The sequence below is a fragment of the Kogia breviceps genome, chromosome X (assembly GCF_026419965.1).
Source record: "Kogia breviceps isolate mKogBre1 chromosome X, mKogBre1 haplotype 1, whole genome shotgun sequence".
Classification (NCBI taxonomy): Eukaryota; Metazoa; Chordata; class Mammalia; order Artiodactyla; family Physeteridae; genus Kogia; species Kogia breviceps.
In genome coordinates, this window is record NC_081330.1 from 17,809,996 (window position 1) to 17,837,231 (window position 27,236).

Sequence of the window (27,236 nt, forward strand, 5' to 3'; positions counted from 1 at the left end):
AACTTCAGCAGATAGAAGAGCCATAGCAACAGCGGTAATAGTTTTTTTCACTTGCTATTACCAGAAATCACAGTCCGAAAAGATGACGATGGAGGTGTCACCTTTGCTAAAACCTGATTCACTGTTTAACTAGTCAAAGCCCACGTTTTCATTTTATGTGCCCTTTGGGAAGCCTGTGACAGAGTAAAAAAATATCTTTCAGTGACAGTCACCATTTTTCATGAAGAGATAAATAGTTAAAAAAAAAAAAAGCAGCTCTCCTGTATGAGATTTTGTTTGCCACTAAGACAGAAGCCAATGCCCTAACCCCCTCCATTCCCTATCATCTTAGAATCTAGTGTAAAGTACCCATAACAATTTTAGCTTCAAAATAAGAGCTTAGACAATGATCACAAGTTTCTGTTAACCAGAAGTCATTTGTATACTACTCACATGCCTCTGATTTTACTAACAGGTAAACAGATTTATATCTATCAAAAGCAGTTCCTTTGATGCAGTGATTCTCTGTAAGACTATTCTATGGGAGAAATTAAGCAGAGAATTGAGAATCTTGATAAATATAATCCTACGTAATGTTCAATCCAATTCTAATTCACTGAAACAGCTTAACACTGGTACTGAATTTCATTAAAAGTTGTTTTCCATGATCTGTTTCCTGTACGGAATAGACTGCTGTGAGTCCAATTTCTTTAAGAATAGTAATAGTTTAAATATTAAAGACAGCAAAAGGAACTAGTGATGATAAAACCGCAACGTGTAAAATCCTGATAACACTGTTATGTATTTAGTCATAGGTACATATGTGCATATGTATTTACCTTTTATAAATACATATTTAAAGATTTTTATAAATCTTTTTAAAGGTGGTAAAGAACTCTATATATTTACTATATAATAAAAATATTTAGCAAATCCACGGATACCACAATTTTTACTAAGTACATAATTTTTTACATCAATTTTACTGAATTCCTTTTATATGCAGACCTTCTTAAATGACATTACCAAATCATCATTTTCTGCTTCTTGAACTTAGTGACCATCCTATCCTATCTTTTACCCATTTTTATTTCGACAATGCACTTCTCTACTTTTTAAAATGGTCATGTCTAAATTTGGTACAGCTGACTAAAAACTCTACTGGCCAATGTTGAGCCTCATTTTCTTGAATAGATCAAAAGTGTTTTCAAACACAAAATATACTTCATGTACAATATACATTTCATGTGCATATACCCAGAGCCCCCATCAATTTTCCCCAATGAAAACTTAATTTACCGTCCAAAATAATGAAAAATGGGCCACAAAAGTAATTAAGTATCCTGGAAAAGAGACAGCTACCCCAAAAGAGGTGAGAGGTATAAGATAAACATATCAGAATTTTACACCCAAACAAACTGTAGTCCCTAAAGGGGGAGAAAGTCCCCAAGGCACTCAAGGAACTTATTTTAATGGTAATTAAACATCACCTAAAACATGTTTAGAGGTACATTTCTACACATGTTTTTGAACATCCTCACTGGTGGCACATCTTCGATTCTGAAGGATAATTTCGGTTTTGTTAGCTGTGTGTTCATTTTAGAAATTGAAAAGTGACTTAGGTCCAAGGCTGGCGAATGAAGTGGGGAATCAAGTTTGCTCACATTGTTTGGTGTTGGCAAACTCATTAAGTAGGCCCATTTGCTTCTCTTATTTTCAGTTCTAATCCTTCGTTTAAACTGAGCTCTGAGCTTTCCTACATGGTACCTGTTGGCAAATGGTAATATATTAATCTGACAGGTATAGAGAATATTTTAGAGAGCAGGAGCTGGAGTGAGAAAGGCCATTTAGGAAGTGGTTTGATATTTCCTTAATGATTCGGAAGTAACTTCCTCTCCCCTCCAAGAATTCCACATGTAAACACAAGGTGGCTTTGGAATATGATAACTTTGAATGGGTATTTTTGACATAATAGCAGCTCAGAGTTATTACATCCGGGTTTTTGGGGGGAGGGGGGGTAATACAGAGTGAGGGAAAGGGATTCTGTACAACAAAATTGATGAGATGTATCAAAATTGGAAAAAGTCTTTAAAATGTCTCTCTTTGGGGTAAATGGTGCTACTTACTGGCATTTAGGAAACTGGCATTTTATTTCACTTTAGCCAAATTGCATTTTCACAAGTATAAGCATAAATAGATTTCGTGTTCTTTTTTTTTTTTTTTTTTTTTTTTTTTTTTTTTTTTTTTTTTTTTTTCGGTACGCGGGCCTCTCCCCGTTGTGGCCTCTCCCGTTGCGGAGCACAGGCTCCGGACGCGCAGGCACAGCGGCCATGGCTCACGGGCCCAGCCGCTCCGCGGCACGTGGGATCCTCCCGGACCAGGGCACGAACCCACGTCCCCTGCATCGGCAGGCGGACTCTCAACCACTGCGCCACCAGGGAAGCCCAGATTTCATGTTCTTAATAAAAGTGTTTGCATTTGAAGAGCATTTACTGAGCTGTCAAACCGACCTGGATCAAGGAACACAGAAGTGGTGGGTGACATGGTGGGTGACAGCGAGAGTTTGGAAGCTACAAAACTTAATACAAAATTGAGTTCAGCTTCTTGGAAGGATGATTGAAAATCATGTTATTTTGATTTCTCACAATTTCATCCACTATCTCTCTCCATGTAGGACCTTCCATCTCCATCTTCACTCCTGAACAAACCTGTTGCTAATTGCTTCTGCTTGGTTGTGTGGCCAGTGCTTCAAATTTTAAAAATAAACCCATTTTCTCCCAAACTTGGCAATATCTTTGAGTCTTTACTCTCCCGTCATGTTTTTGCCCTTCCCATATCCAGTTAGTCACCAAGGTCTGTCAAGTCTTCCTTACATGGTGCTCAGAGTGGTCCCCAGATCAGCGGAGCAGCTGGGAACTCATTAGAAATGCAAATTCACGGACACTGCAGACCTACTTGAATCAGAAACTCTGGACGCAACCTAAGTGTCCATCGACAGATGAATGGATAAAGAAGATGTGGCACATATATACAATGGAATATTACTCAGCCATGAAAAAGAAATGGAACTGAGTTATTTGTAGTGAGGTGGATGGACCTAGAGACTGTCACACAGAGTGAAGTAAGTCAGAAAGAGAAAAACAAATACCGTAAGCTAACACATATATATGGAATCTAAGGGGGAAAAAGGTCATGAAGAACCTAGGGGCAAGATGGGAATAAAGACACAGACCTACTAGAGCATGGACCTGAGGATATGGGGAGGGGGAAGGGTAAGCTGGGACAAAGTGAGAGAGTGGCATGGACATATATATACTACCAAACGTAGGGTGGATAGCTAGTGGGAAGCAGCCGCATGGCACAGGGAGATCAGCTCCGTGCTTTGTGACCACCTAGAGGGGTGGGATAGGGACGGTGGGAGGGAGGCGCAAGAGGGAGGAGATATGGGGATATATGTATACAAATAGCTGATTCACATTGTTATACAGCAGAAACTGACACAACATTGTGAAGCAATTATACTACAATAAAGATGTTTAAAAAAAGGAAAAGAAAAAAAGAAACTCTGGAGATGGGGCCTGGCAATCTGTTTTAACAAAGCCTCCAGGTGGTTCTGATACATACTCAAGCTTGACCATCACTGCCCTAGCCTTTCCCTCTCCAACCCAGCCTGTTAGGTTGGAAGCCTAATGTAATCTTCCAAAAACAGACAACGAACCATTGCTTTCATCAGTTCACTTTCTTGATTAAAAAAAAAAAAAAGACAACAAAGAAAACAACAACTTGCTGTAGACTGAGTTAAAAATAACTGTCTCAGTCTGGCATTCAAGGCCTTTCATAATTTGGTCCTCACGTAGTTCATGGCAACAAGCACCTACCTCACACCTCTGTTATGGAAGGAACCTTGTGTGTGTCCCTTTATGCCTTTTCTCCTGCCTGTCTCCCACTCTCCTTTAAGGGTCTGTTCAGGGATGCCCTGCCTAGAAGCAAGGTAGTGCAGTGGCAAAAGCACAAGTGCCTAGCATAAAGGCATTCTATAAATGATGATTCCCTTCCTTAGTCTGATCTTCCTTGGAATGCTACTATGTCTGTTTCTATCACATTTGGGATTCATTACTATTGCTCTGTATTGTTAGATGCCTAAATGTGTAGATGTCTAATCTCTTCAGTTTCAGTATAAACTTCGTGAAGTCAGGGACTCCTTTATACTTTTTGTATCTCAAAGATAGGTATCAAGCAGTATGTCCTACACAATGTGGGTCTTCCAAACTTTGCTGCTAACAATTTTCTAGCTTAAATCACACCTAGTTGTTTCATGAAGACTCAGCGTGTAAAAATATTAAACCTGGATCACCAGCGTCAAACTTGGGAAAGTCTAATATATTACCATTAACTGACAGGCACATAGGAAGGCTCAGAGCAAAGTTCAAACAAAGGATTTGAAATAAAACTGGAGAAGCAAACAGGACCCTAATTAATGAGCTTGCTAACTGTTCTTCCCATGGGGCCGGTAGCACTTAAAAAGCATACATTTGAAATATGCTTCTTTCCCTGAGGCTGCTAGACACACTGACTGTAGTCTCCTTAACCACAAGAGGTCAAAGTTCTATTTTCTATCCCTATACTTAGTAGCATGTGTGCATGCTTTGCTGATTGGTTTCTTTTATGCTTCTACTTAAAGTTAGGGCAGGCAGCAGGAAATTGAGACCAGGGAGGCCAGAAACTTTCCCAGCTCTAGGGGGCAACAATAATGATGAACCTAGCTCTGGGAAGAAATTATGACTTTATGGTTTCTACTGGCTCAGCTGCCCCCAATTTTCTTGCATTAATAACAACTTATGCCCCCACTTGATTATCTATATTGCCCATCCCTTCGGCATCAACCACTGCTATGTTATTTATACTATACTGCAGCAAGCAGTTAACTCCTAGCTTAATATAACATACTGTAAAGTGATATGTCCCAAAGCCAATGGCTTAATGGAAAGCCGGGGAAGGGGGATAAAAAGGCACTAACAGAGCAACTCAAAAATGCATTTTCAAAGAAAAATCTGGATGCGTCTAAATGTCCTTGAAGTCCTTACTCCACCTGCCAAAAATTCACTCCTAGGATTGTGTTACCAGGCACTATTGAAATCTGGTAGAGTAATTCACTAGTGTGCTTAGAAATTCCCTAACATATCTAGTATGGTATGGATTTCAAATCCAGTAAAAACTTCATTGAGTTGATACTGGGAAGCTATTTCTATAATTCAAAGCAACGGTTATTCTTCAGCTAGACACTCTATTGTTCTGTAATAAACAAATAGAAAAATTCAGTGATAGTTGATTTGAACCCTACTTTTTTCAGTCCTTTACATTTCAAATTGATAGGGTTTTACAGATTTCTTTTCATCACTTTTTTATAAAACAGGGGAAAGGGGGAGAGGGGAAAAAATACCACTAAGAACACACCATCTCTGTTACAAGGATCTTAAAGAAAGGTTGAGAAGTTTTTTTTCTGTAAACATTTTTCATGAGAAAAAGATAAAAACACAATGCCTTGGATTTCCTCAGCAGCACATTCTTGAAGTTACTTGATCAAAAAGGAGGAGAGTGGACATTTTAAAAAAGATAATTAGAATATTTTTAACTTACACCTAAGCTGTCTATAGTTTTGTTTACTCTAGTCCCCAGGAGGTATGAACCACAATTTTGTTCATATTTTGCTAGAATATCCAAAGCTGTCGTACCAATGGCTAATCCAATATTTTAGGACACGGATCATTCTAATCCATGATCGTATGTTAAACGAAGGAAAAGGCCAGCGGGCTGCTGTCAGAAGTATGCTGGAACAAGTCCAGAAAAGGCTGAGGGGGAGTATAGCTCTATCCCCAGTAAGGTAAATGCTGGTGAGAGGTAATGGGGAGAGACAAGCAGGAATAGAGGAGAAGGATGGGATCTGCTCTGCACTAGGTTTCCTGGTTTCTCTGAATGTGCATTTCAGAAGATCTGCTTGAAATATATGGGATTTGGGGGAGCGACAACAAAGAGGATGATGGGTAGAGTTAGCCAGCCATGTGCTCGTCTGTTTTTAAATATAAATTTGAAGTCATTTTCCTATTGGAGAACTCTTCCTATTTCATAGGACTGTTGAGAGGAGTTAGTTAATATATTATTTAAACATTTGCTTTCTGTGGTCCCTACCATATAACACCTTAGTCTAAAGTGGCAGATGACCAAATGAGAAATGTACATAAGATGGAGTGAAAATTTTAGCTGTGCATATTTTATTGATTTTTGTTTCCCCCCCTCCCCCGTACGCGGGCCTCTCACTGCTGCGGCCTCTCCCGTCGCGGAGCACAGGCTCCGGACGCGCAGGCGCAGCGGCCACGGCTCACGGGCCCAGCCGCTCCGCGGCATGTGGGATCTTCCCGGACCGGGGCACGAACCCGTGTCCCCCGCATCGGCAGGCGGACGGACTCTCAACCACTGCGCCACCAGGGAAGCCCTGACTTTTGTTCTTTTAAAAATGAGTTACCTCATGGCATTCTTCCAGAGACACTGTTTTATAGGTACCTGTGGTAGAAATTCTTTGGGTCTTAACTACAAGAAATGAAAAGGAGTTTGTTGCATCACACCTAATAATAGTGTTAGTTTTTGTTCTCCTAACTCTGCTTTCTAGCAACAAATGAGTAAAACCACGACTCTTTCAGAAGATACAATTCATTCAAAAATTATCACCAAGCAGTTTGAAATTCTACTATTATATTTCTTTTTAAAAGGCATTACTTCCTGTAACATGTGAACATCCATGGGAGAGGTCACATAGTGAGCCATTAATCAAAAACACCTTAATATCAGTGAAATGTATCAGATTCTTTCTAATGTGACAGCTGGGACAGAGAAGTAAAGAAGTTTCTTTTATTTATTTGTTTGTATTTTGGGGGGAGGGGGGAACAAAGGGAAGGAACAAGAGGTTATTTCTTCCAAAGCCATAAATTTGTCTGCAATCAGCCCTAGTTACTAGGAAAGCAATGAGGGCTCCTTTTTCTCTCAAAGGTCTTGCAAGATGAGAATGAGAGCTTCAGTGTGTGGACAGCTGATTTAGTTACAAGTATATTTTGTTAGACCTATTACATGTAATACATTAAAATCATTTTAGTAAGTATAAAATGTCTACATTGTACACACATAAATTAGCCTTCATGTACTAGAAGAATTCAAGCATTACACAATATATTTACAGAAACAGAATGGAAAAAAGTCAGAAAAGTCTAGTCTATATGTACTGCACTCACTAGCCTACACTTTTACATATAATTCATACCTAACGGTATAAAGAAAAGTAAGATACATGGTCCCTGCCTTCAAGAAATTTACAACCTAGCTTGGGAGACAAGTATAACATATATAATTAGGGAACATCTAAGGCAGTATATAAATCAAGGACTGGACTGTCTGCTACTGACAAGGGATATAACAGGTGCTTGGAAATGGGAGTGATTTCTGTAGCCTGAAACATCCAGAGAAAGTTCATGGGGAAAGCCAGATGGAGACCTTGAAAATCAGGTAGGATGTGGCCAGTCAGTGATTGTGAATTGCAACTGGCATGGTAGAACAAAAGGGATTTCTTGTTGGGGAGTAGAAATAACTAAGTACAGATCTGTAGAGAGAAGCCAGATAACAGAAAGTCTGGAAAGCTGAGCAGAAGACTGGGTCTGGTGGTGGTGGTATGTGTGTGGGTGTTTTTTTGGGGGGGGAGACTGGATTACAATAGAAAAACATGGGTTGTCAAGCAGGAGTGAGAGGGGATAATGACAGTATTTTCTTGTGATTAGCCTAGCATTGTTTTGTAGGATGAACTGCCCACATACATCATAACACCTTTGATGAAGGAGTTCAAAATATACTCCACAGATGATAGTTAATTCATCCTAATAGCATCTCATTGAGGCAAAGGAAATGCAGCTTTTATTATTCCCCATTATGTAGATGATTTGCTCAAGGTCACTGAATAAATGAAAGGCAGAATAAAAACAACACAGTATCACAATGTTCAATGCTTCCTAGGTACCAGCTAAATTATATTCTCTCATTTTCTATAACTCAAGCAAGGGAGGTACATGATGGACATTTGCCCTCATGTGCCATTTTTAGACCCTCAGTAGTGTTCAAGGCACATGTCCTACCGTGCCCAATTCCTGTTTACTCTCCGTTCAGCCCCAGCCTGCTTACCCCATACCCTGCAACTACCTCCAACTCTCCCAGCTCACAGTTGTCTTTGATTATTCTGTTTCAGCTGGTCTTCTGCCACTGTCATTAGCATATTCAACATCTCTGAATATGCTTCCCACCAACGAGGACAATGGTTTGACTTTATCTATTAGTGCAAGCATTGCTCTCTACCTCTTTCCACCTCCAATTGCAAAGCTGATCAGTCCTTTCAGAAGGTGGAAGGAAGGTAAGAAGCCTACATACTAGATTCTGACACTAAACTGAATTCTTTCTCCAATTTAGGTTTCATGATGAGAGTTAAATAAAGAAGTCCCCCCACCCCAGTTAACTCCTTCCCAATCCTGACACATTTTCTCATCCCCCCATGCATCTTAAGTCACCCTTCCTTTTCTTACAAGCCAACCCTCCACCTATGCTTCCTGCCTCACGAGGGCCCTCACTTCCACATGCTCTCTGGCATTATAACCTTTCCCTCCTTGGTGGCTCCCACCCTTCAGTTTCAAATAAAGAAACTGGCATATAGTAAATGCTCAGTAAATGTCTGATGAATGACCAGAGCTCCAGATCTATATCTTCAAGTATTCGCTGGACATTTTTAAAAACAGCTTTACTGAGGCATGTTGAGATACAAAAAAAATTGTACATATTTAATGTATACGATTTGATGGGTTTGGACATATGTATACACCTTTGAAACCATCACCACAATCAAGATAACAGACATACAGCTCTACATTTTTATTTTGTCATCCCACTGTTCCCTCGAACTTCACAAGCCTAGAACAGAAATCATTAACGTTCTACTGGATCTGGCTCTTCTCCCTGACTTTCCGATTTCTTTTGGATGTACCATAATTGTCCCAGTTGCCCATATTCAACATCACAAAGGCTTTGATTCTTCCTCCTGTAACTAGCTAATTACAATTCTGGTAATTATATTTTCTACCTCATAGTACTAGGCATAGGGAAGGCAATCAGTCAATGCAAGGTCCATTGCATCTGTACAGATATGAATACCTTGCTGAAGTAGTCTCAGTAGATCAAACTGCCTCAAGTCTCTCAATCCTCCAGTTCATCCATTCAACCAATCTTAAGATTTCTCTTCCTATATACAACTTTGTTTGTTGAGCCCCCCTTACTTAGAAATGTTTAGTGGCTAGTCTGAAGACCAAAACCCTTCCCTAGCATTTAAGAACCACCATAATCTGGACCCAGTCAAGTTTTCCAATCTTACCCCCTATTATTTCTCTAGTGGAATTCTTCATCATAGTCCAAGTGACTTTATCCCACACTCAAAGATTGTGTGCGCGCACACATTTGCTCAGGGTATTTCCCTGCTTGGAAATGCCCTCCCCAACGTGGATCCTAAAAATCCTTTGGGGGCAAGCCTTCAACTCTTCCAGTCAGCAACTTCTATTATAGAGTAAGTATCACAGATTTTGCATTATTTGATATTTCACGTGCTAGATTTATCTCCCCAACAACATTTTAAGATCTTTAAGGGCAGACATCATGTAGTATATTTCTGTAACCTTCCCAGAACCCAGTAACTAGGTTCACCAATGCAAGGCAATGTTTTCCAACTCTTAGATAAAAGTCTCCAATAAAGTGTTCATTAATCCTTAAACTTCATTTCCATCTCACATCTCAAATAACAACCATTTACAAACTGTACCACCCTGATCATATTTAAAGACACGTGAAGACTAATGTTTAAATTCTTTAGCAGGAAGTTTAAAAAATTCTTTCACAAAAGGCATAACACAAAGCATAACATAATAATACTTAGTACTCTAATTCAACATTTAACTTTATTCTCCCACCCACACTTTATGAAAGATTTAACACCCAATTTAGAACACTTGTCAATACTAATGCAGGTTCTAAGGGGAAATATCTTAAACTTAAGTATGATTTACAACTGAGAACTTCAAAGAAAAAACATGTTTTAAATCATTAAAGAGTAAATAGTTGAGTGGAAAGAAACAGGTTTATTGGCTTATTTTTTTAAGTTGTGCTTTAAATATTTTTCAAGAGTTTAGCTCCTGCTATGGAAAATTAGTTATATACTAGAGAAGTAAGCACAAATTAAGTACCCCCAAAATTCATACCCTCCACATTTGGTGTAATACGGCAAAATAGTTCATTACCACAATATTAAGAAATATTAACAATATGAGTTTGAATAACTAATGCACAAGGAAGGGTTTGAACTGGACCAAATCCTGGGTTTCCTTTCGTCACTCCAAGTTTCTTTTCTATTTTAAACTAGTGGCAACAGAAATTTCTTTGTTTGAAAGTCAGGAATGCTGGAAGTCTTAAGTGATAGAACAGGTAGCTCGACTTCACGTCTCTCCTCAGGGGGAGAAAAACACTGTGGATAAAGTAAATTTGTTTTTATTTCTGGAAAAATCATTTTTTCCATCAATCTTCATAATTCCCTAAAATAAACTGTTAAAAAGTTATAGGCCGGTCGACCACTTCACCCAGATTTGTGGAAATACTATACATGAATTTCAAGAACACATGGCTAAGTCACGTTTTCTTACTCCTCTAAAGGTCTAAAAGTTGCCCCTCTTCACAGAACTCAAGGAGAATTCTACAAGCTCGTGATACATTTCTGCATCTCATCTGCAATATTTTGAAACAAAAGAATAGTCAAAGTAGTCTAGGCTCAAGAGTCATACTGCATACCATCAAATTTATTTTTAGGATACTCCATAATTTTAAAAGTGGAAAACTTTTGTGTCGCACCAAATGCATAAGAACCACATATACAAAGAAAATGGAAATAAGAAGTTAAGAATTTACCATTTCATTCAGACAGAGAAAATGACAAATAAATATTCCTCTCTTCTAATATGGAGATGATTGCCCTCCCCAAATCAGGGTAGACAAAGTAATCACAACTTTGGGCAGACGTAAAGTGAAAAGCAGAATTTATCATTCAAAATATGTGATTCACATTCTAAACCACCTTAATTAAGATTTTAAAATTCAAGAGATAGGGAACTCAGATAATGAAACAAAGCAGGGAGCCATAATAATAAATACTGAACAGCAAGCAGTTCCTACACCATATAAATCAAATAAAGACAAATCAAATAAGGACCAGAAACCATATAAATCAAATAAAGTCAAGACAAATGAAATAAAGACCAGAAACCATTCTCTCCTCAGCACACATAGTTCCCCAGAATCACAAACTTGATGAACGGGAGGCACTCAATCTGCTGACGCACGCACGCACGCAGCGCGTGCACACAATGGAGGGAGAAGTACCGAGACCCTCAGAGACAAACTACACATCCGTAACGTTCTACTCTTCACAGAATGGAAAGGAGAGCACGGTCGGAAACATTTCGCACTTTCTTCCACATCAGACAGAGCAAAACTGTAGTTAGTAATGCAAATTACTAATTCTCTTGATATAATCAAAGGCAGAACTGAATGAATGGGGTGAGGGGCAGTGGCTGGGGGAAACAGGGAGGGAAGGAGGGGGGTGGCGTGAGAAGAAGGAAGTTTGGGGCATTTTGTAAAGCTTGAATGGATCAACCTATAAAAAGGCCCTAATATTTCTCATTTCCCTTTTTCTTCCTTTCTTTTTTTATTAACTACACAGCGACTTCCTGGGACTCAACCCAGACTTGCCCTATATTTAGCTAAACGGCCTGGTGCTTAGGACACACAGGCGTCCTAGGTTAGATATATGTCCGACACAAACGGTCCTTTTCAGGGGAAGTATTTTAAAAATCCCTTTTTGTGTGTGACCATGCATCAAATGTGACCAACTGCTTTTTTTAAAAAAAATGAATTCCATTAATTAATTAGTAAACTGAGGTCCCAATCCACAGCACTTTGATTTCTACTAGAAACATAAGCTGTTTACTACTCTAAAAATTTTTTCTGAACGTAGAAAAAGTTTGCTTTCACATTTTTAGAAGGTAATGAGGCTTAAGTGTTTCTAGTCTCTGACCTATTCATAAATAGGTTGTTTAGGCTGTCTAGCAAAGGAAAAAAAAAATAAAATGTGAACGCTTAAACTTGGATAACATTTAGTAGGCAGCTTGAAATGCACCGATTTAAAAACATAACAGCATAAAAAGTGTGTGGCCATAGCTTATTTCTTCTTCAATAAAATGAAAATATAATGGAAGAGAGCTGGGAAGATGTCGAGTAAAAAGTTGGGTCCCAGGCAAGTAGTCCCTTGTTCAGGACAAAAAGCTTCCTTTAACCGCATTGCAACAGACCTCCTGTGGGAAAGGCAGGGGGCGGGGCGGGGGAGTCATCACCTCCGCTACTCTAACTTAGGACCCTGCATTTCTCACGCCACCCTATGGGCTGGACCAGGTTGGGGGAGCGAGATACAACTTGGCCCTGAAGCAGCAGCACCAAAAGGGGAAAAGAAGTCACCTCGCTCTTTGCTCTACGCACACAGGAAGAGCCCAATTCAAAGCCGCCACTACCGACACCCCGTTGCCTTGCTCCGCCCCAACTTGTGTCGTGTGTGTGTGTGTGTGTGTGTGTGTGTGTGTGTGTGTGTGTGAAGGGGGGGAAGCACCACTTGCGTTTTACCCCACGAATTCCGAGACACCTCCATCTCTCCCAAGTTAAGTGCTCCAACCCCCAACCGCACCACGCTCAGCCGGCGCAGGTGTCTCGCTCCGGGCTATTTTGTCCCCCCCCGCGCCCCCCAGCATCCCCACCTCGCCGCGCCCCCAGTTCCTCCGCGCCCGGCCGGCGCAGTGCACCACCTAGCTTACACGCCGGGAAACACTGAGAACCCTCTTCCCGGGTCACCTGGCCGGAGCGCCCGGCCCTGCTTCGGGGGAGCCCTGGGCCGCCTCTCGTCGCCGGTGCCCAGCGCGGAGCGCGCCCCGGGCTCCCGGGCAGTCACGTGGACGGCGGGGGAGGCCCGGGCGTCCTCACCTGCATCCCGGGCACTTGGACCGCCACCGGTGAGTGGGCCATGAAGGCGAAAGCTGCTTCGCGCGGCTTCAGCGGCGGTGGCGCCTGAGGCTCCGACTGGCTCCTCCTCCGGGGGTAGGTCGGCGGCCCTCCCAGGCTTTTCGACCGGGGCCTGGAAGGACACATACGAGTGGGGTTACGGGGCGGGTGGCGCGCGCGGCCCGGGGCCGGGAGGTGGGCGGTCCGCGGCGCGGCTCCCTGAGACTCAGTCTACCTTTCTGGCGCCCGCCCGCCGCTGTGGCAGCCGCCCCAGCTGCTGCTCCTCCTACTGAACGCTGGGCGCCGTGTGTGGCGGCGGCCGGGACCTGGGCTCGAGTGATGCCGCTCGTCTGCTCCCCGCCGCTTTAGGAAGAGGAGGTGGAGGCGCCCCAGCCACCCGCCTGTTCGCCGGGCCGGGGAGGCGGTTGGGGGCGGTTCCGCCGCTGGCCCTGCCCCCGCCCCGCAGCCGGGCGGTGTCAGGAGAGCTAAGGCTCCGCGCAGGGAAGGGGCTCGGCTGGGGTGGCTGGAGCCCGAGCGGAGGGAGGCTCTCCCGGCCCACGGAGAGGAGAACCCGCGGACAGGGGGGCCTGGAACACGGCTCGGCCTGGAGAGAGAAGGGAAGAGTTCGGGTGACCCTCGGGGTCCGAGGGCGTCCCGGACGCGGCCACGTTGCAGGCAGGCGTGCGAGGGCTCGGGCACACGCGGCCTCGCAGAAGTCTTGAGTTGAAACTTGGCGGGTGTTGGAAGTCCTTCTTGACTCCCTGATCTGGTCGAGGGCGGGGACGCGGAGAGCCGCCGAGTCGGTGGATCCCTGCTCTTTCCCCAGCTTCGGGCCGCGCCACTGGGCGGGTCCGTGACCACTCTCCTCTTTCCGGATTCCCCGCCCCCAGACAGGCTTCAGGTGACTTAGAACTGAGGCTACCCCTACCTGTGTATTGGGCTGTCAGTTGGGGAGTTTGGAGGGGGCGACCAGACTGGGGCTTCTCTTCATCACAAGTTCTGCACATGTAAAAGAGAGGGAAGTTGGAAAACAGATGGTACATCGGCAGAAAACTTAATGAGGAAATAGAGGCATGGGAAATGAGATTGGGTCATTAGATGGGCGTATTATTGAACTCAGCATACACAGCAGTGGTTTTGGCAACTCCCTGCCTCCACCCCATTTGAAGTTTCACTCCAGCAGGGAGACAGGCTCTTTTGAGAATAACCTAACAATAACAACCGCTATAATAATAATAGCAATTACGGTCATCTCATTATGAAGGAACCTTTGAGAACCCACAAGGGGTTGTAATATGTAATATCCAAGTGCCAGTTTAAAATGAGGATGGAGTTCCCTAACTTGCAGGTTGTTGTAGGTCTGTATCCAACACAGTGTTGGGGCTCTGACAGACAATAAATGTTTCTCTTGTTCCTTTTGAATCTGTCTCAAAAGATAGCAAATTATTGTTATCAATATAGTTATTGTTAATGGGTGCCATTTTCTTTGTTCCAGGGACCTCTAAGTGCTATATATATGTTACCTTATTAAATCTTTACAAGGGTCCCCTGAGGTCATATTGCTTTTCTTCCATTTTGCAGAAATGCAGAAAAAGGCTCAGTGAGGTTAAATAATTTGAGCCAAATAGCACATAATTAAGAAGTGGTAGGGCTGGGAATTCAAACCCAGGTCCTTCTAACTTTTAAGATCTGCTGTCTTAGCAACTGTCAAGTACGATACAAAATAGTATTGTTAACTATAAGTCACCATGCAATACATTACATCCCCAGAGCTTAATAATCTTCTAACTGGAAGTTTGAACCCTTTGACCACCTTCACCTACTTCCCCCATCACCCTCCCCTGGCAACCACCAATCTACTCTCTGTTTCTGTAAGTTTGGTATTTTTTTAGATTCCTCATATAAGTGAGATCATATAGTATTTGTCTTTATCTGCCTTATTTCACTTAGCATAATGCCCTCAAGGCCCAACCATGTTGTTACAAATGGCAGGATTTCCTTTTTTATTGCCAAATAATATTCCATTTAATGTATATACACCACATTTTCTTTATGCATTCAGATGGTAAAAGGATATCATCCTCAAGTCCAGGCCCTCACAACTTCTAAACTGATGATAGGCCACAATCCAGACTCTATTTCCCACCAGCCCAGTTCACACTTAATGCCAGCCTGACCAGAAACCTGCAGTGCCATCTAAACTTTAATGTCCATAGAAATTCCCTGGGATATTTTTAAAGTGCAGATTTTGACTTAGCAAGTTTGGAGTGGCCCAAGATTCTGCATTGCTCTCCATTTCCCAGGTGGTGCGGATAGTGCTGATTCTTAGACCACACTTTGAGTAGCAAGGGTCTGAATCAAGCTCCATCATTTAAGGCTCATCTCGAGTCCCACCCCCACTGACTCTTCCTCATTGATTGAAGCCCTCCTTCAAACTCCTCCTATTGCATGTTGGTGGAAGCAGCACTCACATTGTAGTTCTTTCTTCTTATTTCATGCATTTCATTTGCTTCTCTTACGTAAGAATTATTCAGATAGAATGTCAGCTTTCTGAGGACAATATTTTTGTTGGTTTTGTTCATTGCTGTGTCCTCAGAGCCTAGAACAGTGTATGGCACATAGGAAGCCCTCAATAGATATTTGTTGAATAAATGGATGGATGGATTTCCTTTGAACTCTTCACTGAGGTTGACATAGTGCTAGTTGGTATAGTGTTTTATTGATGGCCTGGTTTAACTCCTAGGCACTGCTCTTGCTGAATCTTTAAATTGTTCACTTTACTGTATGTTACATCTTTCTATTTTTTGTCTCCTAAATTCTTTTCCATTACTTAAATTTCACAACTACCTAAGAGCAAGTTGTGTAATTTTAATAAATAAGGTAAGCATATCTAAGAAGTGACTTTTCCTGACCTGATTCTGGGCCAGAGTTATGTAAGCCTGTGGAAGACTGAATGCTAAATTTTGAGACCTGAACTATTGAGAAAATTCCTTAAAAACACTGCTTTTGAGATCTTAGTGAACTTTCTGACCTTTCTTTAGGTTTCCTGCTATTAAATAAACTGTTGTTGTTATTATTGATAGAGATCACTTGAGTTTTCATATGGAGTTCCTTGTAGTTTGCTTATGCTTTTTCATGTGTCTATTTCTTAATTTAAACAAAATGACAAGAAATTCAAGTATGCTTTTGTTATTCCCCCCCCCAAAAAAAAACGGCACTTGAGTATTTTTACTCCAAAATGTCAGCCTAGAGTCTAATAATATATTACAATGTGTTCCCACAGCTTGAGGGGAGACACCACGTCTTATGTTCTGAGTAGCCCCATCGAGTGTGATATAGTGTATCAGATCGGATTTGGTACCTGCTTGATTGATGTGACCTGAGCGGGTATGAATACTTAATAACCATATACATAAAGCAAAATTATATACAGATTAAGCAAAGTCAGTGAATTCCAAGTTAGACTGTGCCCTTGAACCCAACAAAAGTTACTAATTTAAATTTACAATCTGTGGCTTCAGTTTCCTGACATTTGTCATACCCTCAATATTAAATATTTAATTTTCCCATGTTTATAAATATTTGCTGAATGGACTGGGTTCATAGCTAAAGTGTAGGTAGACAGAAATGGCCAAACTTTAATGTAGGCAATAGTGAGGTAATGCATTAGGGCCATGGTTCTCAACCAGGAGCAAATTTGCTTCCTGGAGACGTTGTTGGTTGTCACGAATAGGGGGGAAGGGTGCTACTGGTAGTGGGTAGGGGCCAGAGATGCTGCCAACCATACTCCAATGCACAGGGCTGCCCTCACAACAAAGGATTAGCCCGCCCAAAATGTCCATGGTGCCAAGGTTTGAAACACCATGCTCTGTACTCTTTGCATTAGGGTTTACTAACCAGGTGACAGGCTTTTATTTTTTTAAGTTTTTTTTTGATGTGGACCATTTTTTTAAACGTCTTTATTGGAGTATAATTGCTTTACAGTGGTGTGTTAGTTTCTGCTTTATAACAAAGTGAATCAGCTATACATACACATATATCCGCATATCCCCTCCCTCTTGCGTCTCCCTCCCACCCTCCCTATCCCACCCCTCTAGGTGGACACAAAGCACCAAGCTGATCTCCCACATATCTAGCGGCCAAAAAACCAAAACATAAAACAGAACCAATGGATGTGGACCATTTTTAAAGTCTTTACTGAATTTGTTACAATATTGCTTCTGTTTTATGTTTTGGTTTTTTGGCCTTGAGGCATGAGGGATCTTAGCTCCCCGACCAGGGATCGAACCTGCACCCCCTTCATTGGAAGGCGAAGTCTTAACCACTGGACCGCCAGGGAAGTCCCATAACCAGGTAACAGACTTAAGAATCCTTTTTCCCTGAAGATTTTAGTTCAATGTGGTGGCTGGGGCCAAAACAAAGAAACAAACAATCCCACAAGATATTGGGCCACATCAAGGGGGTACCGGAAACAAAGCAGTATTTTTATGCCACCTTTGTATAGACCATAGATCATCTTCCCCCAAAGAGTGAATACTACGTAATGAAAAATACAACTGAACAGAAAATAACCTTAAGAAAAATTTAATGATTTGTGTTAAAAAATTTAATCATGGAGCATGTTCTAATGTACCAGGAGCCTTCAAATATGTTACCTCATCGAGATAAATTTGACCTCTTACTCCACTTTATAAAATTTAAAAGTCGGGTTTCACATTTTTGACTGTCACATTTTGAGACTCATCACTATATTAAAATGTATAAAGTGCATATATGTCTGAAGTGTAAGAGAAGTTGATATAATTATCTGAATTTCTTTCAATTATCTGAATATTTGAAACTAAAGGAAATTATCTGGGTAATTCTAGAACCTCACCATCCAGTGATAGGAATATTTTGATTTAAGCTACTAGACTCTATTGATATTTGGAAATATAACATTCAAGGGTTCTTTCCTTTTCGTTTTCTTTTTTTTACAAAAGCATGTGATACCATAACTCTCCTCTTTACTTTACTCTCTGTGGGTATCAAATTGGAAAGCACGAAATAATAGTTCTTGCAGATGTTGTAACCTCACTATTGTTCCAGCAAAGCATCCCAAAGAAAAACATATTGAATCAATTCTTGGTCAAGGAGCATTAAACTTGTGTAATTGCTTAATTCTCCTGAATAACCTTGCACCTTTAGGGGCTCGCACAGTACTCCGCCATAGTATTATTTATAACAAAAACCTAGTATTTAAGACTCAGCACAGCTGAATTTTCTTGCTAGCTTTACTTCCTGACGCTACTGAGGGGAGTAGAGCAACGGAGGAGGTGGGTGGAAGCAGATGCTGCTTAAGCAGTTTCCTGCTTAGAACATTTCTTTACATATACGCTTACTCACTTTGCAATATTTGCATTTAAGTATGAAAAGAATTGAGCTCATTACTTCTTGCCTTCACCAACTGGTTACAGAACTGAGAGGTAGATGTGGCCCGAACAATTTCACTCACATGTAGAGGTAGGAGTCGAAAGATAGCACGATAAGAAATAACTTCCTGGTTCTAGTTTTGCTGCCTGCCTTAACTCTCACGCAATTGCACTGTTGATCTTTAGATGCCTTAGACCCAAGGTGAAGGCCCTCAGAAGCCTGTCGACACTCACTCTCAGTCTCCTCAATGATGACAGACCACTGCTTGCTGTACCTTTCATCCTATAATTGAGTTTTGTGTCGCCATAGGGGTACGTGAGGAGACTGAGGAGTTTCTTCGGAGACATTCTTTGGGAGACTAGGCTCTTTGTAATGAAGTCAGGTAACTTCTTTGTATTTTCCAGAGTGCAGTTTTTAGTCACAGGAGAACCATTCATGGGGTACCATGAAATGATGGTAGACAACCAATTTGGATGATACTTTTCCCCTCAGAATTAAATTTTTTACATGTATTGAATTGACCACTTGTTCTTTAATTTGTAGGTTTCTCAAGAAACAGTTCTAGTCAAAGGTGGCAGTTAAAAACAGGAAAAAAAAAAAAAAAACTGGCAGTTGAGACCGAATAGGAAGTGACTATGCCATCAGCTCACACTGAGGAAAAGGAAGTTGTTGCCAGGACCTCTAAGAAAGGCAGTTGTGTAAAATTACCCTTCAACTTGCTTGCTGAGGTTCTGTCACCCTGTGGTAAAAGCTCCCATAGTTTTGTTACTTCTGTACTCAAGAGAACATGAACAGAACTGGAGAATAGCAGGCAGCCCTTGCAGGACTGTTATCAGTGACTACCAGAAGTTTCTGGGGCAGAAACTCAACATTGTAGACAAGCAGAGCTCCTTCTCTACTCATTTTTTTTTTCTGTGCCAAATAGATATTTTAAGATTAGTTAAAATTCAGTATGTTCCACCATGAGGCCCACTAGAAGGGTCCAACTATAGACTGCAACAGGGGATTTTTGCTGAGAAATCGAAGGCAGAACTTTTTTTTATACTTTTACTTGGGCCCCAGAGCCAGGCTAGGCCACACCACCTTTCCCTTTTTCCTTCCGTTTCTCTTCCCTTCTTTGCTTTCTCACATATTTCTCGAGCACAGTGCCAGGAACTGTGCTAAGAGCTGGGAATACAAAGAAATGCAAGGAGTTTGCATTCTTGCAAGAAATACAATTAAAAAAAAAAAACAAGGATCACTCAGTAACCTTTAAAAACTGTATAAAATTTTTAAAAATAAATTTAAAAAAACAAGGAGCACTCAAAGTGATACATAATGAGAGTAGCAATACAATTTTTAAAAATGTTACAGCAACTGGCACCAGAGAGCAATTCATTTTACCTGCGTAGATCCTGGAAGGCTTCACAAACAAGGTGATATTTGAGCTACGCCTTGAAAAATGGGTAGAGAATCAGGGAAAGGGAGTGGAGAAGAAAGGGGATTCCAGACAGAAGGAACAGCATGAGCAAATGCCTAAGCGAGGCATGTGCATTCCCATCACCTGATGACCTGGTTAAAATACAGATCCTGTGCTCCATTTGGACAGATTCTGATTTTGAAGGTTTCAAATGAAGAAAGGGCATTTGTATTTTATTTAAAAACAAAACAAAACACTCCCCAGGTGATTATGATGTGTCCTCTTGGTTATGAACCACTAACTTAGAGGAACGACAAGCTTTCTTTGAGGACGAGCTGGTACTTTGGTCTAACAGGCAGAGGCCTCTTACGTGAGGCATCCCAGCAATGAAGTTGGAAGGAGGAATGGGGGACAGACTGTGAGCCTTGTCTGCCATGCTAAAGACTTTGGACTTGATCCCATAGGCTCCCAGGAGTACTGAGTGGTTTTGAGGAAGAGAGGAATTTGCTCCAGATTAGTATTTTTTTAAAAAAGCTCTCTACTTATTACATAAAATATAGATTAGATATGGGAGAGACTGGAAGCAGACGGACCTATTAAGATAATATTAGGGCTTCCCTGGTGGCGCAGTGGTTGAAAGTCCACCTGCCGACGCAGGGAACACGGGTTCGTGCCCTGGTCCGGGAGGATCCCACATTCCGCGGAGCGGCTGGGCCCGTGAGCCATGGCCACTGAGCCTGCGCATGCGGAGCCTGTGCTCCACAACGGGAGAGGCCACAGCAGTGAGAGGCCCGTGTACCGCAAAAAAAAAAAAAAAAAGATAATATTAGGAGGCCATTGTAAAAGTACAAGAGAAGAACTGAACTAAATTAATGGCTATAGAATAAAATACCTAGGAATAAACCTACCTAAGGAGACAAAAGACCTGTATGCAGAAAACTATAAGACACTGAAAGAAATTAAACATGATACAAACAGATGGAGAGATATATCATGTTCTTGGATTTGAAGAATCAACATTGTGAAAATGACTCTACTATGCAAAGCAATCTACAGATTCAATGCAATCCCATTCAATCTACAAATGACATTTTTCACAGAACTAGAACAAAAAATTTCACAATTTGTATGGAAACACAAAAGACCCCGAATAGCCAAAGCGATCTTGAGGAAGAAAAACTGAGCTGGAGGAATCAGGCTCCCGGACTTCAGACTATACTACAAAGCTACAGTAATCAAGACAGTGTGGTACTGGCACAAAAACAGAAATATAGATCAATGGAACAGGATAGAAAGCCCAGAGATAAACCCATGCACCTATGGTCAACTAATCTATGGCAAAGGAGGCAAGGATATACAATGGAGAAAAGACAGCCTCTTCAATAAGTGATGCTGGGAAAACTGGACAGCTACATGTAAAAGAATGAAATTGGAACACTTCCTAATGCCATACACAAAAATAAACTCAAAATGCATTAAAGACCTAAATATAAGGCCAGACACTATCAAACTCTTAGAGGAAAACATAGGCACAACACTCTGTGACAAAAATCACAGCAAGATCCTTTTTGGCCCACCTCCTAGAGAAATGGAATTAAAAACAAAAATAAACAAATGGGACCTAATAAAACTTCAAAGCTTTTGCACAGCAAAGGAAACCATAAACAAGACAAAAAGACAACCCTCAGAATGGGAAAAAGTATTTGCAAATGAAGCATCTGACAAAGGATTAATCTCCAAAATATACAAGCAGCTCTTACAACTCAATATCAAAAAAACAAACAACCCAATCCAAAAATGGGCAGAAGATCTAAATAGACATTTCTCCAAAGAATATATACAGATTGCCAACAAACACGTGAAAGGATGCTCAACATCACTAATCATTAGAGAAATGCAAATCAAAACTCCAGTGAAGTATCACCTCACACAAGTCAGAATGGCCATCATCAAAACATCTACAAACAATAAATGCCGGAGAGGGTGTGGAGAAAAGGCAACCCTCTTGCAGTGTTGGTGGGAATGTAAATTGATACAACCACTATGGAGAACAGTATGGAGGTTCCTTAAAAAACTAAAAATAGAACTGTCATACAACCCAGCAATCCCACTACTGGACATATACCCTGAGAAAACCATAATTCAAAAAGAGCCATGTACCACAATGTTCATAGCAGTACTATTTACAATAGCCAGGACATAGAAGCAACCTAAGTGTCCATCAACAGATGAATGGATAAAGAAGATGTGGCACACATATACAATGGAATATTACTCAGCCATAAAAAGAAATGAAATTGAGTTACTTGTAGTGAAGTGGATGGACCTAGAGTCTGTCATGCAGAGTGAAGTAAGTCAGAAAGAGAAAAACAAATACCATATGTTACCACATGTATATGGAGTCTAAAAACAAACAAACAAAAAAGGTTCTGATGAACCTGGGGCAGGACAGGAATAAACATGCAGATGTAGCGAAAGGACTTGAGGACATGGGGAGGGGGACGGGTAAGCTGGGATAAGTGAGAGAGTAGCATGGACATATATACACTACTGAATGTAAAATAGATAGCTAGTGGGAAGCAGCAGCATAGCACAGGGAGATCAGCACAGTGCTTTGTGTCCACCTAGAGGGGTGGGATAGGGAGGGTGGGAGACAGACGCAAGAGGGAGGGGATATGGGGATATATGTGTACGTATAGTTGATTCACTTTGTTATAAAGCAGAAACTAACACACCATCATAAAGCAATTATACTCCAATAAAGATGTTTAAAAAAATTGTATGAAAGGAATTCTGGCTAAGGACAAAGTTGTTAATAAAAGAGTCATCTTTTGTAATTTAAACAATTAACTCTGAAATTCAAAAATAAAAATAAGAATTATGGGGGAAAAAAGAAGCACATGTGATCAACAACAGTTTTTATAATATTCTGTATTATATTATTATGATGTACAAATCAATAACTTAATTAAACATTGATACAGTTAAATTTTTTAAATTAATTAATTAATTAATTATTTAATGGCTGTGAGAATGAAGAGGAGGGGATAGATTCCAGAAATAATTTGGAGGTGAAATCAACAGCATTCAGTTGATTGGATGTGGACAGTACCAGAGGGAGAGGTTTAAAATGCCAGAGATATCTAGCTTAGAGAAATGGGTAAACGTTGATGCCTGGAACTGAGCCAGGGCATACAGAAGGAGGACCAGGTTTTGGGGAAACATAAGGAGTTTAGTTTGGATACACTGAGTTTGAGGTGCCTGTATGACATCTAAGTGGAGATGTCTAGAAGGCAGCTGAAAATAACAAGAGGTCAGATGGCAAATACACATCTGAGAATTGCAAAGAGAAATGCTTTATAACCTCATGGCAAGGTGTCAATAGAGGGCATAAAAAATAGAAATCAAGTTGGAACCATTCACCTCCTATTTAGAAAATCACTTCTTGAATAATTTTTCTGTTTTGGTCCAGTCAAATGCTGCCTGTGCCTACTGACATCATATGTATCTCAAAAAGTATACAATTTTCTTCAGAGTAATGATTGTTAATCTCATGTCTATAAGATGGTATTACCAAATATTTCTGCTGTGTCCCTGCATACGTAGATTGCCTTTTGAATGCATGATAATGACAGTAAAGAAAGGAATGGAGCAAAGGACAGAAATGATGTGAAGAGATCTGAATGCTATGTTGCCAGGTTTTCTGGGATGGTTTTCTTGCATGCAACTGTAAAATAGATTATTGTGCGCCAGAACAGTTTGTATTATATTTCCCCTCCTACACTCAAAAGAAAATGAGGTGGGAGATGACATGCATGCCTGGTTTCATGAGGCCAAGTCAGTGTCTTCTACAACAGAAAGAAAAGCAGGAACAATTTATTGCAATCTAAAGCACAGATTACTGGCAAAGTCATGATGTTTGCCTGCTGTGAAAGTGCACAGCAACCTTAGTTAATACTTCTTCAATTTTTCAGAATCATTCATGCCATTCTGGTTCTTCCATTCTTTCTGTGCTATTGACCTTTTATGAAACTTCACACATCCCTATAGTTTACCATATGTGAAGGTAGGCATTCAAGTGGCTAAATGCCAACTTGAAATTAACCTAGGTAAATTATGCTTTTCATATAAATTGTGAAAACAGTGGTAGACATTTACAATCTGAGATCATGAAAGCAGATACAAATAGAGTATATTTTAAGTATTTTGTACAATGCATTTTATTATGTGTTTGGGTTTTTCTCAGGTGTTACAAGAAACTGAAATATACCAGCTCTTAAATTTTAAAGTAACTTTTGCATCTGACAATATACAGATTCCTGCTATGCAAATATAGGGAAATGAGTGCTTACTATGTTGTGAAGGATGGATTTAGTTCATGAAACATATACTAAAAAGAGATTATTTTCTTCTTTTTTGCCAGACTCTCAAAGCATAAAAAGGTTATTGCTGTATGGAAAGGTCATTTGTATGAACGATGACAAAAGAAACTGTGTCTGGGTTGTAAAATGCTGGGTTGTTGAATATGTTTCCTACTAGAAAAAAAAAGTAAGGTAATCAATGTGAGAATGCATATCCATACACTTCAATATCACTCTTCTACTTTGGTTCTGCACATAGTAAATTAGGTATAAAATAGTCCTTTCATTGTCCTTTTTAAAGCAAGAAGCTCAAGCCAAAGTCATATTAATGTAAATTGAGGAATCAAAGCTATCATTTATATAGTGCTTACTATTATTTATATAGTGTCAGGCATGGTTGCAAATTATATATACACCCACGTAATCCTCAGCATGACTCCATGAGCTAGGTACTACTATGATAATGTTGTTCCCATTTTACAGTTGATGAAACTGAGGCACAGAGAGATTAAGTAACTCATCCAAGGTAGGGCTGGCAGATAAAGTACAGGATGCCCAGTTAAATTTTAATTTTAATAAGCGATGAATAATTCTACATGAGACATGTACTTAAAAAGTATTATTTTCTGAAATTCAAATTCAACTGGCTGTCCTGCTTTTTTATTTGCTAAATTTGACAACCCTACAAGCCAAGGTCATATAGTTATTACGGAGTGGAGCCAGAATTTGAACCCAGGGAGTGTGACATCAGAATTCATGCTCTTAACCACTATGCTTTTACTGATTATAAGGAATGCAGGGAAGAGTGCTTTATTATCTATATGAGGAATATTGAAAAATATCATGACTCATGAACACCTCACGGGCAGGATCATAGATTTATAAGTTTGAATTTATTTCAATTTACTCTAATTGTTACTATTATTTGGGCACAGTATTTATAGTGAGAATTTTTGTTGTAAAACTAATAAGACCTATAACATTTTTGAACTAATTTTTTCTTCAGTGCTCTCCAAGGAGAGAGACTAAAGAAAAAGTGTGATTCCGTGTGATGTGTGGAATTAACTGATCAGTATTGTTATTCAAAACACCTTACTCTTCCTTCAGAAAGCAGCTTCGTGTTGTTTATAAAGAGAGCTTTTTTTAAAATTAAACATATCTAGATTTGTATGCATTTGAAATTTATAAAAAATTATTCTTTTTTTAACATCTTTATTGGAGTATAACTGTTTTACAATGGTGTGTTAGTTTCTGCTTTACAAGAAAGTGAATCAGTTATACATATACATATGTTCCCATATCTCTTCCCTCTTGCGTCTCCCTCCCACCCTCCCTATCCCACCCCTCTAGGTGGTCACAAAGCACAGAGCTGATCTCCCTGGGCTGTGTGGCTGCTTCCCACTAGCTATCTATTTTACATTTGGTAGTGTAGATATGTCCATGCCACTCTCTCACTTCGTCCCAGCTTACCCTTCCCTCTCCCCATATCCTCAAGTCCATGCTCTAGTAGGTCTGTGTTTTATTCCCATCCTACCCCTAGTCTCTTCATGACATTTTTTTTTAGATTCCATATATATGTGTTAGCATACGGTATTTGTTTTTCTCCTTCTGACTTACTTCACTCTGTATGACAGACTCTAGTTCCAACCACCTCACTACAAATAACTCAATTTCATTTCTTTTTATGGCTGAGTAATATTCCATTGTATATATGTGCCACATCTTCTTTATCCATTCACCTGTTGATGGACACTTAGGCTGCTTCCATGTCCTGGCTATCGTAAATAGAGCTGCAATGAACATTTTGGTCCAGAGCTTTTTAAAAGAAAAATATGTGATATATTTACTCACACCATTTTCTTCTCTCTTCCTTTGATATTTTTACTCTAGAACAGATAAAGGCACATCAACTTTTTGCAAGGTAATGCAATTTAATGGAAAAAACCTGGGCTTTGGAGCCAGACAGACCTTATTAGCTGTGCGAACTTGATGTCTGAGCCTCATTTTCCTCATCTAGGAAACGGGGATTATTAATGCCTCTTTCAAGTGGGGATGATGAGGCTTAAATGAGATAATGAACATACACCGCTCTAACGTGGTGTCTGATACAGAATTGACACTTTACAAATAGTGGTCGTTCCTTTCCTCTGAGTATCTTTGCCTCTTCCCCTGAGCCTCCACTACTGTCAGCAACTCTCATTAATCTCTGAAAATCTTCTGTTTATTTATGGAAGCATTTTGACTTGCCCAGAGGTTACCTGGCAATCAGGGGTAGAGTCAGTTGGAATCCAGAGTGCGTAAAATGTTTTTCTTCTTTTTGTGATTTGTTTGAATCCCTAAAATGTTGAGGTTAGAACAGAAGACCACAGTGTGATTTCTGCTCTTAGAGATTCGTTGTGAGGATTTTGGAGGTGCTTTTTCCCCCCTACATTTTAGAGTTTCAGGGTGGGGTTTATATACTTCAATTTCATGGGGAAAGTCACCATGGACATCTCTGAGGGACACAGAGAGGCACAAAAAGAAATGGCAAGAGCAGGGAAATTATGTCATTAAAGCATTTTCCTGTGTATACATGTGTACACACGTATGTGTGTTGAAGCACGAGGTGGTGTTGTATGATGAGGGAAAATACAAAAGTTACTATAATAAAATCAGATGCAGCTATGGTCAAATACAAAATCATTATAATATTGAAAACAAAATCAGTTCGGGAAGCTGCTATATAGTGTCCTAAGTAAGAACATGGACTGTGGAGCCAGACTACTGAGGTTCAAATCCCAGTCTTGTTTACGTACTAGCTCTGTGAACTTCAGCAAGGTGTTTAGTTTTCTGTACCTCAGTCTCCTTATCTGTCAAATGTGGGTAATAAAAATACCTATCTAATCGAGTTTACTTAAGACCTTAAATATGTGCTATTTTTC

General features: G+C 40.4%; 1 protein-coding gene across 1 annotated transcript in view; it reads right to left on the reverse strand.

The window, feature by feature from the left end:
• STK26 (serine/threonine kinase 26) overlaps positions 1–13,984 on the reverse strand; it is a 65,467-nt gene extending 51,483 nt beyond the window's left edge. The window contains exons 1-2 of the mRNA XM_059049950.2: positions 13,379–13,984; positions 13,126–13,276 (exon numbers count right to left, since the gene is read on the reverse strand). Coding sequence (XP_058905933.1) covers positions 13,126–13,167 — 42 coding nt within the window. The 5' untranslated portion in view covers positions 13,168–13,276; positions 13,379–13,984. The remainder of the gene's footprint in view (positions 1–13,125; positions 13,277–13,378) is intronic.
• Positions 13,985–27,236: the final 13,252 nt, after the last annotated feature.